Genomic DNA, 12,192 nt, shown 5'->3' with positions numbered 1-12,192 from the left:
CGGCAGGTGAAAGGCGTGCATCCGTGTAAATTAGCTTGAACGGACCACTTTGGGGAGCTTCTAATGCAATGTCTTGGTGAATAAATGTGAACTCACTGCCTAACTCCGCATTGTCCGATTTTGTACTCATTTCCCTTGCCCATTTCCCGCTCCGATCCAAATTGCCGGTTGGCTTGATCTTTCTTTTACATTTATTTCATCATACGAGACGCCTCACAACATTCAGCATTACGGCTTCCCAGTGCCACGACCATTACGGCGTGCCGGTGCTACATCGCATCCTATCCAACGGATATTTTAAAAGGCCTGGCCATCTGCACACTGCCTTCCACCTTATATCCGAAACATTTGCCTCTGTCAGAAGGAAAGGTCAAACAACAAGTAGTTTACAACGTCGGTGGAAAACACAGTACTGTTAGAATGGACACCGAAAGTACATGACCCTCCTTCATTCCAGGTGGGATCAAAAAGATCCCCGAAGTAAGCTGTAACTAATCTCTTGACTTGGTCCTTATTGCAGAGGCATCTATTGACGGTTCAACGCCGGCCGCAAGCAACCCCGCAAGCCAACATGGGAATGATGACAACCCATCAAGCCATGGCGACATGGATATCGAGAAAGGACTTGCCCCAAATGCGACAACAACCGAGTTACAACAAGATGCTCTCCGTGATCCAAACATTGTCGACTGGGATGGGCCTGATGATCCCGAGAATCCCTTGAATTGGACGAAAAGAAAGAAAGTCAACGCGACAGTCTCAATCGCCTTGATCACCCTTCTGACGTATGAGATCCCACATTCCATTCACTCGTGCGCCACTGCTAACCTGACCTCCATCCAAAAGGCCCCTAGGATCATCAATGTTTGCCCCCGGGATTGGACAATTGGCCGTGAAATTCCACCTGACGAACACGGAGCTCCAGTCGTTCGTGGTCTCTGTATATCTTCTTGGATACTGCTTTGGGCCTCTACTCATTGCCCCGCTGTCAGAAATGTACGGTCGACGGATCATGTATAACGCCTGCAATATCCTCTATGTGATATTCACTATTACATGCGCAGTCGCTCCCGAAATCGGCAGCTTGATTGTTTTTCGCTTCTTTGCGGGCTTTGCAGGAAGCTGTCCCTTGACGATTGGCGCTGGTTCGATTGCAGATATGTTTGTGCAAGAAAGCAGAGGCAGTGCAATGGCTGCTTGGGCTATTGGACCGTTGATTGGACCAGTCATTGGGCCAATTGGTATGTTTGCCAGTGAACTCTTGTTACTCCTGCATATTTATGCTAATTACTGGTAGCGGGTGGTTTCCTCACCCAAGCAAAGGGCTGGCGGTGGACATTTTGGGTTCTTGCTATGGCAGTACGTGGAATAAGATCATACAAAGTAAATGCATGGAGGGCATACTGACTGGAAATAGAGCGGAGCTGTGAGCATCATCTCGATACTCACCATTCGGGAATCATACCCGCCCACTCTCCTTGCTTGGAAAACAAAGAAGCTACAAAAAGAAACTGGAAACCCCAATCTGCGATCTAAGCTCGATACTGGTATGAGTCCGAAACACTTGTTCCTCCACACGATTGTTCGACCCACCAAAATGCTTTTCCTTTCGCCGATTGTGCTTCTGTTGTCCATCTACGTTGCTCTTGTCTATGGATACCTATATCTGCTGTTTACGACAATCAGTGAGGTTTTCGAAGGCCAATATGGCTTCAGCCAGGGGACAGTGGGACTCTCGTATCTCGGCATCGGGATCGGCTCAGTCATCGGCCTGGCAACATTGGGCGCGACATCAGACCGCTTACTAAAGTATCTCACGAATAAGAACGGGGGAGCTTCGAAGCCTGAATACCGACTACCGCCTATGATTCCTGGGTCCCTGTTTGTCCCGGTCTCATTGTTCATCTATGGATGGACTGCTTATTACAAGGTTCACTGGATTGTGCCCATTATTGGCACATCATTTCTCGGAGTGGGAATGCTTATGGCGTTCGTAAGTTGGAGATTTTAGTACTATTTTTTAGCAAGGGTCCTTACTGACTATGTCTGCAGATGACGGTCAGCACTTATCTCGTTGATGCGTTCACAATCTATGCCGCCTCTGCCATGGCGGCGAACACTGTCCTGCGGTCTCTAGTTGGTGCCCTGCTCCCGCTCGCCGGACCGGCTATGTACAAGTCTCTCGGACTTGGTTGGGGTAATTCGCTGCTTGGCTTCATCGCTTTAGCAATGTGTCCCCTGCCCGTAGTGTTCTATGTTTACGGAGAACGCATCAGAACAAGCAAGATGTTTAGAGTAGATTTTTAGAACGGTAATCCGTGCAATTGCATTGCTTTATATTTTGCATTTGGAGAATGATTAACTTGTGGCGTTTTCTGTGCTCTTCGCGTTGATTATTGTTTTCATGCATGTCCCTGCTTCTAAGGTTCCATACATCCCCATCGTTGACTACTTGAAGGGCGCATCCAGTTGGCGCCAGGGTTGTCTGCGTTTCGTCATATCAATCACTTGAAGTGATAAAATATAACCATAAAAATAAAATGCTCAAAGTCAAATTCCCCTGGAGCCCTTAGCCAATCCCATATAAATTACAACAACTACCAAGAAGTAGATCAGAAATCCTACTCCTCAAACGGCGGAAAACGACTCATTACCCCATCAGCCTTCTCCAATTCCCCCTCCAAGACCCGTCGTCTCTCCTCATCACGAACAAAGATCCCGCACTCAAAAGCCCTCGGCCGAATGTTAAACCCCTGCGTATACGCAAAAGAGTCATAAACACGATCAGACCCATCAGGCTCCTTTTCCGGCTCAAACCGAAGCACCCACAAAAGGCGCACCAACGCAATGAATAATGAGTTCTGCGCCAATCCTGCCCCGGGGCAAATTCGCCGGCCCCACCCAAAAGAACTATGGCCCTCTTTCGCAGGATGATCCTTCTCTGGCGAAAGCTCAACAAGATCTTCATCAGACAATGGCGGTAGATATGGAATTTGACTCGGATCACAGCCTAAGAATCGTAGAGGATTGAAATGGTGTGGGTTGGGATAGTACCTCGGATTGAGATTTATAGCCCAACTATTGGAGAGAATTGTGGTCCCTTTTGGAATGAAGTAGTCCTTGTAGGTATCTGACACGGAATTTGCATGTGGTGTTCCGCCAAGCACGGCGACGGGTCTGATACGTAGTGTTTCTTGACAGAGGGCTTTGATATAGGGAAGTCTCTCTTCGTCGGCGAAAGTTGGGAGATGCGTTGAGCCGATGACGTGGTCTAGCTCTGCGTGCGCAATTGCTTGGACTTGTGGGTTCATGACCAGCATTAGGATTGCAGTGCATAGTGTGCTTGCTGTAGTGTCACTTCCTGCACCGAAAAGGGAAGCGGGTACGAAGGAGAAATCTCTTTCGCTGAGGGTTTCGAAGGAGGTTGGATCTGCATCTCGTGCTTGGAGGAGTAACTTTGACAACGAATCCGGGACGTCGGAAGATGACTTTGCAGTGCTGAGTTCGGTTTTAACTTGGTTAATCAGGTTCATGTTCACCGCAGCTTCTTCACGTCCTCGACGTTGGATCTCTACTTTCCATGGCGCGAAGATGTCTGGGATATGCTTGAGCAAGGGAATTGATTCGGCTAGATAGCGACCGGGAACATTGAGAGATGCTGAATATTGCATGAACTCTAATCTTTGGCGAATTATTTTTGAGGTCATAGAATCGATTCTGTGGCCGTATGCGATGCTGAATACCACGCTTGCGGTAAACCGATCGATGAGATTTTCGTAGTTTCTTGGTTTGGCCAAGAGAGTGCCACATAATCGTGCAGCCTCGGCCTCTTGAACTGGTTTGTATAGTCGAAGTGCGGATGGATTGAGTGCCTGATGCAGCATTCTCCGTCGAACTTGCCATTCCTTCCCGTAGGGTTGGACTAGGATCCCGGCGTTGTCCCAGTAGAGCTCACCCATGACTACGAAGCGCGGCCGAGAGCTGAACTTCGTGCTGCGTTTTTCAAGCAAGTCCACGGCGATACTTGGGTCAGATATAATGATGGTAGGGCGCCGGCCGATCCACAAGGTAAAGATAGGGCCGTATTTGTGAGACCATTTTTCAAATTGAATCCACGGAGAGGAAGTTGGGATAATGAACTTGTTTCCAAAGAAAGGGATTGGGGTTGGACCTGGTGGGAGACGGAGCCAAAGAACAAAATCATGGACGAGAATGTGTATTGTCGTGAAGATGATAGCGACAACGCCAAAGAAATATGGATTCGATGCCAAGAGCCATAGGCGTGAATGCCCCGTGATGTTGTCGAATCCCATGTCTGCAAAATGCTCCCAGTTTGACTGGAGTTGTCTTCGTCCTGTCCATTTATTTGCACTGAAGCAGAATTCTAGTGAAAGCTGGGGTAGCCCCACATTGAGGACATTGAGGGGGTTTGCGGGGACTCTTGCGGGTTGCAGATGTCGGCTTCCAACGTTGTAAGATTGATCATCTTTAATTGAAGGAAGATATTTTCATTGAAAAATAGGGGACCAGAGGCCATCCGTTTTGTTAATTATCTTTACACTCGGCCCCATTGGAGTTCAAAAAACCATTCATGTTGCACCCAGGGCGTTCTGACGAGCCGGTTCATACCGTGATAGTGACTGCCTACATATCATAGCCAGATTGGCGCGTATGTCGATTCTAAAATATCCAATATTTTGATCAGCTTCAGCTCAAATCCATCAATCAGCCAAGCCAAAGGCAGAAGGGTGAGCACGTACCGAAGTACGCAAAAACAAGAAATTGATACTCGCTTACCTATTTGCTGTTGGCCTTGTTACACAATCTCTCCTTTCCGGGAAAATAATTCGGAGCAGGAGTAACGGCTCAGAGGGAGACAGCATTAGTACTGCATAAGCCTCTTCACGATGAGATGCGCGTCTGTGGTGACTTCAAGGTACGATATTGATATCTGTCAACGGCTAAATCTCGGATTTTACAATCTCAACTCACTCCAATGTTTATATTCCTATTATGTAGTATCTATGAGTCAGACGGCAATAAGTTTTGGCCTCATTCATGGAGTTTGATTTTGAACGCTATTGTTTAGTTGCTCATGTGTCTGGTCTCTAGAATGAAAGCTCTAAGTTTGAGCCCAACCATGGGAGGAAGTTTTGATGTACGTTGAGATGAATTTTGTGCGAAGTATACTATATTGTTGCGAGTTGAATGACCCGTCCAGGTAGATCAGCGCTTCTCTCTCTTCTTCCCTTCTCCTTCCTTCTCCCACCGCCAACCCCCCTCACAATACAACGTGTTGATTCGTCTGTCTTGCCCTTTCTGCGTACGAGTACGAAGTACGAATACGCTTCTTTATTCTTGTCTCCTCTGACCGCTGCGACCAGCACGCGACGTGCTGATATATATACTTAGCTTTTACAGGGTTAATGTTCGGTCACGATACCTATGTGATTCATCACGATGAATCGTAATGTTTACGCTCGAATTATGGTGATGTACTTCCTTTATGACCTTCACTCGCCTGTGAGTAGTCTAAATAACTTGTGTCATCCACTGAATCCTGTTCGTAGTTTGTTGCGTATACATCATGTGGGTCGTTTTTCATACCGCCATGGCGACCAACTTGGGGATTCCAATACAACTGACCGGCAGTGTCTGTGAATTTCCCACCACATATGCAAAATGTTTTTCAAAGCCCTATTCTGTGGATCCTATCGAGTTCGAGAAAGTTTCTCGGGAGAAAACAATGACACGCCAAGAAGGGTTATGATCCACCCATCGCAGATCTTATCTCAAATCTCGATATCTCCCACGGGATGCTTTCGCTAGAGCGCTCGAGTCCTCATTTCACTCCGTCTTGGCGTCACTCGATCTGAACTAATCGCTCCACCATGGCGATAAAATACGAGATCTGCAGATGAGGCGGGTTACTGCCGAGAGATCTCGAGACATTTATTTAAGGGATGAAGCACCCGAAGCAGAAGGAGATCAAGATCTACGTCTATCTTCATTCATTGGACTAGTTTTCTATTTCTCTCTCTCTTTTTTTTCAAGTCACTCTTTTATTGTCACTCATTTGATAGCCCTGACAATGGCACCAATTTGGCCATGGTTAGGCGCCCTCCTCGCCTTGCCCCTGGCTCTAGCCGGAAAGCATGGAGATGCTGTGCCCAAATCCTATATTGTGGAATTTAGCAATCCTCATATCGTAAGGCCCCTATGGAACAAAGCTTGATCATTAATGGTTTGGACTCACAAATAGTAGTCGGCCGAAAACTTCGTCAGCGGCCTTGCCCGACACGGGATTCAGCTCAGTCTTGAGCGCGACTTGTCCTTTGCTCTATTCCACGGAGGCTCCTTTAGCTTACTCGGAGACACAAAGAACGAGGCCGCCATTGTGAAGAAGATCTCATCTTTCAGCGGAATTAAGAGTATCGCTCCTGTCCGCGAGGCTCATTTGCCCGCACGACAAGTTTCAGTAGCACACGATGCCTCTTCCACGAACCATGCCCATCGCCTGAGCCGCCGTGGCGTGGGTTACTCAATTGGGTCTAATGATGTCCCTCACCGCATGACCGGAGTCGACAAGCTGCGCGAGGAAGGATACCTGGGAAGTGGATTACGAGTCGCTGTCGTGGACTCTGGTGTTGATTACAAGCACCCTGCTCTCGGTGGTTGTTTTGGGCAGGGCTGCCTGGTAGAATTTGGCCATAACCTCATTGATAACAACAACGACCCTTATGATGACTGTGATGGGCACGGAACTCACGTATCAGGTCTTATCGCCGCCCAGCCGAACCCATACAACTTCACCGGTGTGGCCCCTAATGTCACCTTAGGCCACTACAAAGTGGCGAGTTGCGCGAAAAGCTCTTCCACCGACCTAATCATGGAGGCTTTCAAAATGGCCTATGAAGCCAAAGCTGATATCATCACTACGTCGATTGGTGGGTACAGTGGTTGGTCTGAGGAGCCGTGGGGAGTCCTCATTCAGCGGATCGTCCAGGCCGGTGTTCCGTGCATGGTTGCTGTTGGAAATGACGGCCAGTATGGAATGTTCTACGCCTCTGATGGAGCTGACGGTAAAGGTGCCATTGGCGTTGGAGCAGTAAATAACCTGATGGCTCCCATGTTACTCAACAAGGCTACGTATTCCACTAGGAACTCCACCAAAGAGTTTGGTTGGTCTATTTCCGGGGATGCAGACTTTGTCAATGGAACATACCAGTTGTACCCTCTGAGTCTGAATACTTCTGTTGAGAATGATGGATGTCAGGTCTTACCCTCTAGCACACCTGATCTTTCCAAAAAGATTGTTTTGATAAGACGCGGTGGTTGTTCTTTCGAGAATAAGGCACTCAATGCTGTCAACGCCGGTGCAAAGAACATTCTTTTCTATAACAATGCTCCTGGTACCGACCAATTCTCTTTCACCAAGCACGGTCTGACCGGAATCGGAATGGTACCAACGGGTACTGGTGATGAGTGGGTGAGACTGGCGGCAAAAAATACTACCATTATCCTTCGCATGGTCAGTAAGAAGTACGCTTCTACGATCTTAGTCAACGAGGTGAACAGCCAGGCTGGAGGCTTTGTGAGCGAGTTCACACAGTGGGGGCCGAGTAACGAGCTCGCCCAATTGCCTTCTCTTGCTGCTCCTGGTGGTTTCATGATCTCAACATACCCTCTTGCCCTCGGAGGCTATGCCGTGGAATCTGGGACCTCAATGGCAACTGCCTACTTCGCGGGCTGCATCGCTCTGTTGATGGAAGCTCGAGGCAAAGCCTCGCCGGCCGTTATTCAGTCGCTCTTTTCAACGAACGCAAATCCAAACGTGTTTAACGACGGTGTTTCAACCTATGAATGGCTTGACTCAGTCGCTCAACAGGGTGCCGGTCTCATCAACGCATACGATGCAGTCCACTCAAAGACCATCTTCAACGTCAGCAGTATTAGCTTCAATGATACTGAGCACATAGCACCTGTTTATTTCAGCATAAAGAACACCGGCTCCGATACTATCGTATATACCATCGACCAGGTTGGCAGTGGAACAGTCTACACTCTCGCCGATGATGGCACCACCACCCCGGTCTTCTTTGACTCTGGCGATTTCATGGAAACTGTCACTGAATATGCGTCGCTCACATTCAGCTCTCGCCTTATATCCATTAGCCCCAATCAGACAGCTGTCGTCAAGGTAACTGCCACCCCACCAAAGGGACTGGATGCCACTCGCATCCCTGTCTACAGTGGCTATATCACCCTAAACGGAACAAATGATGACTCCTTCTCAATCCCGTACTTGGGTGCTGCAAATTCTATGCGCAATGTTACCATCCTTGACACCAAGCACGGCGACAATTATCTCTTCTCCAGTGAGAGCAGCACCCACGTCCAAGGGAATGATTTGTTCACTCTGCCCGCCCCTGGCACCACTGGCAACAACACTAGTCACCCTATCTTCAAGCTGTCAAGATCGATGGGGACAAGCCTTCTAGACATTGATGTAAAGGCGAGCAACGGTACGGTTCTTGGATCCGTTCCCGGTTATCCGAAACATTTCCTTTCCCGCTCGGCTACTGGCTCCACGAAGGTTCCTTGGTCTGGAGAGCTGGCGGACGGAAGTTATGTGGCTAACGGTATTTATTCTTTGCGTGTGAGAGCACTTAAGATCTTTGGTGACCTGAAGAATGATGCGGACTACGATGTTGTTGAGACACCTCGCTTCCAGGTTCAGTATGAAGGGAGCGAAAGTTTGAAGGCTCGTCGCCACTGGTGATTAGCCTTTCGAGCCATGGGAAGTGGCTGGTTTTCTCGTCTTTTCAATTCGACCTGCCCCTTTGAAAGACAAAAAAACACATACACACTGAAATGATGGTTAGGTGGACAGGTTTTTGCTATCACATGTATGGTAATATATTTTAATAATAATTAATTCTGATGAGGTCATAATGGAGCCAAGAATGCCATACATTAGGTACTCGTGGGCGTTTCTGAACTTCGCAAGGTTGATTGAGATCCCCAGACTGCTGGGGCTGGCCCCACAACTTTGGCACTCCACAGATTCCAAAGTTGAGGGGGTTGCGGGGAGAACTGTCTGCAGCCGATATCGAGATTGGCAGTGATAAGTAATAGCCGACATCATTTCCGGACCTACTGGAGCTCGTGTTTCTTTTTGACCCTGACTTTAGGTGAAGCTTCGTGTTTGTTGTACTCTAAGGTACATATTAGACGGGACTTCTCAATTAGGCAGCCGAGGATGTCCTGAAATCTATGTCAAGGCGTTCCCGCGGTTTCAACAAAATGGCTAACTGAGACTCGTGGAGTCCGGGGCCATGTCGAGAAGTTGAAACTTTTTTCAGTGACTAGTATTTGCGAACTCCCATAATATTTAACAAATATTGGCCTATGCCATCACGTGTAATTTTTTCGGCAGCTGTCAGATTCGGGGCGATCGCCGATGATAATGCAGCTGAATAGCCCGGGCCTAATTCTAGCCTAGTTTAGCAATTTGGAGGCAAAAAAGCAAACCACCAGCACCACAAATATCGACAGATTCTTTCTGTCCTTTCTGTGAGCCCTTTAGCTGAGACGACTGATTTTTGGTCCGCCGGATCCTGCATGGATCCAATGGTCCACCAAGGGCTCAACGGGCGCAATTACATAATCTCGCTCGTCACTTTAGCCACCCAATCGCAGCGCGTCAGATGCAGATCGCCCCCCACGACCGAGGTCAAGAATATCAGATTGATTCCCCCCTGAAAGAAGGGCAATGAGGGTATTCGCTGTCTGGTATTGTGCCGAAGTCTCTTATCTGCGTGTTGATGGGTGAAAGGGGCTCGCCATGCCATTGCGCCGTAGCCACACCAAGTCCCGGAAGGGCTGCCTTGAGTGCAAAAGGAGACATGTCAAGGTATGCAGCCTTTGTTTGACTCCCTCTCAGTAATCGGAACAAGTAGTAGTCTTTCATGGCCAAAGGAATATGCGATTGTTACAATGCAATCCGCAAGCCCTGTTGATGTGTGTCTCCGATCATGACCGTGACAATCTGACAAGACCAATAGTGCGACGAAGAATTGCCCAAGTGCACTTTGTGCAAGAGGCGCAAATTGGAATGCAACTATCCACCTGATCCTGACAGCCCAAACTCGCCCAGTGTGAGGGATGGCTCTGATAGTGGACCGCGGACGCCAGGTGGCGATCTGCCATTACCTACCCGCATGTTGGAGATGCGGCTGTTCCACCAATATCTGACATCAACCTATTTGACATTATCCCGAGATGGATTGTCCGGCTATCATCTATATATCACCATTCCTAAGATGGCTGCCTCTAATCCCTTTCTCCTGGATAGTATTCTGGCGCTGTCTGCGCTGCACCTGGCGTCTATTGAAGTCGATAATCGCCAATCGTGGCTGGAAGCCGCAATGCGATATCAAAGCCAAACGTGTGCTGGACTGGGGAAGTCCCTTCCAGAAATCACATACCAGCAATATGAGCCGGCCTTTGTGGCTTCCGTGTTCATCCTTCTATATGCTCAGGGGTTTCCCGTGATATCATCCGATTCCCCCTCGGCGGATGCATTCTCAAGAGTATTGGAGGTTCGCACGTTGATTTCAGGAAGCGCCATGTTTTTCACCAAACTCACCGAACTGGGGATCGAAAGTCAGCTCGACGGGGGGCTATGCCCACCTGATGCGGAAGAGAATTTAGAGCCCCCATCATTGTGCGGGTAAGATGAGCCTCTGCGAAACGTTGAATATCATCTATAGAATAATTGAAGCGCTAAAACTCATCCAGTGATATACAATTAGAAGGCCGCGAACGATTATTCGACCTACACAAGTAAGTAGCAACCCCCTCTGGAGTAGCAATACTACATATGCTGAACTTATCAGGGAAATAATGAAATCCCTTGGCAAACTCAGAACCACCTTGGAAGCAGATACATCTCCGAACGGAGCATTATACATTGCTACATTGCAGATTTTGCAATACGCCATTGAGCCATGGCCCAAGATTGGTGCACACGGTGGAGTCATTGCATGGCCCCTTTTTCTCGCCGAAGAATTCATAACATTAGTCCAAGATGGAGATTGGACCGCCCGTATACTGTTCTTACATTATGCCACCGCTATGCGCCTTCTATGCAATCGTTGGTATGTCAGGGATTGGGGTCGACGGCTTGTTCTTGCGACTGTACAACCATTGGAAGAGATCCCGCCAATGTGGAAAGATACTATTTCATGGATGATGCAAGGCATTGGAATTGATCATGGGCCACTGGCACACAGAAATATTAAATCAGAATAATGAACTACTTTTTGTGACAGTTGAAATGTCGTGATGAAGATGCAGGAGGTAGCTCGTCGGGCTTGGTGTTTGGACTTAGCATCTACAAAGTTTATCTTACAAGGCCCTTCTCGAGGTGACCGACACTATTCATTGAAGCCGTGCGGCAGCCTATTGTGAGACTAAAGGAAAAAGGTGCAACAATGCTGGCGATATGCGACAGCCATAGATAATGTGGTAGGGGAAGCCATAACGTATTGCCAATTAAAAGAGTGAACATTTAAATAGATGCCCATAACAGGATTCCAACATGGGATCTTTCACTTATCTACATGAAAAATTGAGGCTTCGAGGCACTTTCTCCGATGATCAGCGATGGCCGCACCATGGGGATCCCCGGAGCCTCATTTATCAACCTTCTGAATTCCCATATTCAACCAATCAAAACACGAATAACCTAGGTATTATCAATATTTTTGATTTGAAAGTTTCACTTCGAGGCTATTTCAAAGTTTGGGACCGTTGGCACGTCATTAAATATGAACGAACGGACGTTAGATTTGACTTGTGCGTGTTTGCCTTATCTAATGTTGAGTCCCTATGTTCATGCCCATCCCCTTTGCTTTCCTTCCCTTCTCCCTTCCCTTCTCCCTTCCCCTATTCCCAGTACACTTTCTCATAATTAATTTCACCGCCCAACCCTTTGATCTTGTCTCTTTGCCGGGTATTCGGGACTATCCCCGCATTCCACATGGTCAATCTAGATTGGCGAAGATTAAGTTCCTGTTATCTGTAGCCCCAGTTTTCCTTTGTCTTCCTTCTTGTCTTTATCTTACAATATACAGTATTTAGTTGCCACGTGCTGACCAACACAGGTGATCCTAATCCTCAAGTGGG

The 12,192-nt window shown here is 47.9% G+C and overlaps 4 protein-coding genes across 4 annotated transcripts; 3 read left to right on the top strand and 1 right to left on the bottom strand.

Moving 5' to 3' along the window:
• Positions 1-420: 420 nt before the first annotated feature.
• Positions 421-2,307, top strand: N7484_001862 (MFS transporter; the record flags this gene model as incomplete). The annotated part of the gene is made up of 6 exons (XM_057112282.1): positions 421-433; positions 521-785; positions 847-1,241; positions 1,298-1,359; positions 1,418-1,993; positions 2,053-2,307. 6 exons carry the CDS (start codon positions 421-423, stop codon positions 2,305-2,307), a joined length of 1,566 nt encoding a protein of 521 aa, XP_056977019.1.
• Positions 2,308-2,621: 314 nt separating this feature from the next.
• On the bottom strand, positions 2,622-4,313 carry N7484_001861 (cytochrome P450; the record flags this gene model as incomplete). The annotated part of the gene is made up of 1 exon (XM_057112281.1): positions 2,622-4,313. The coding sequence occupies one exon, from the start codon at positions 4,311-4,313 to the stop codon at positions 2,622-2,624; it is 1,692 nt and encodes a 563-aa protein (XP_056977018.1).
• A 1,778-nt stretch (positions 4,314-6,091) lies between these two features.
• N7484_001860 (uncharacterized protein) lies at positions 6,092-8,782 on the top strand (the record flags this gene model as incomplete). Its single annotated transcript, XM_057112280.1, has 2 exons — positions 6,092-6,208; positions 6,266-8,782. 2 exons carry the CDS (start codon positions 6,092-6,094, stop codon positions 8,780-8,782), a joined length of 2,634 nt encoding a protein of 877 aa, XP_056977017.1.
• A 1,217-nt stretch (positions 8,783-9,999) lies between these two features.
• On the top strand, positions 10,000-11,316 carry N7484_001859 (uncharacterized protein; the record flags this gene model as incomplete). The annotated part of the gene is made up of 4 exons (XM_057112279.1): positions 10,000-10,023; positions 10,068-10,735; positions 10,804-10,848; positions 10,902-11,316. The coding sequence occupies 4 exons, from the start codon at positions 10,000-10,002 to the stop codon at positions 11,314-11,316; spliced, it is 1,152 nt and encodes a 383-aa protein (XP_056977016.1).
• Between the last annotated feature and the right edge of the window lie 876 nt (positions 11,317-12,192).

The sequence above is a fragment of the Penicillium longicatenatum genome (assembly GCF_028827895.1).
Source record: "Penicillium longicatenatum strain IBT 33135 chromosome Unknown contig_1_segment0_segment0, whole genome shotgun sequence".
Lineage (NCBI taxonomy): Eukaryota > Fungi > Ascomycota > Eurotiomycetes > Eurotiales > Aspergillaceae > Penicillium > Penicillium longicatenatum.
This window is presented reverse-complemented; position numbering and strand designations above follow the sequence as displayed.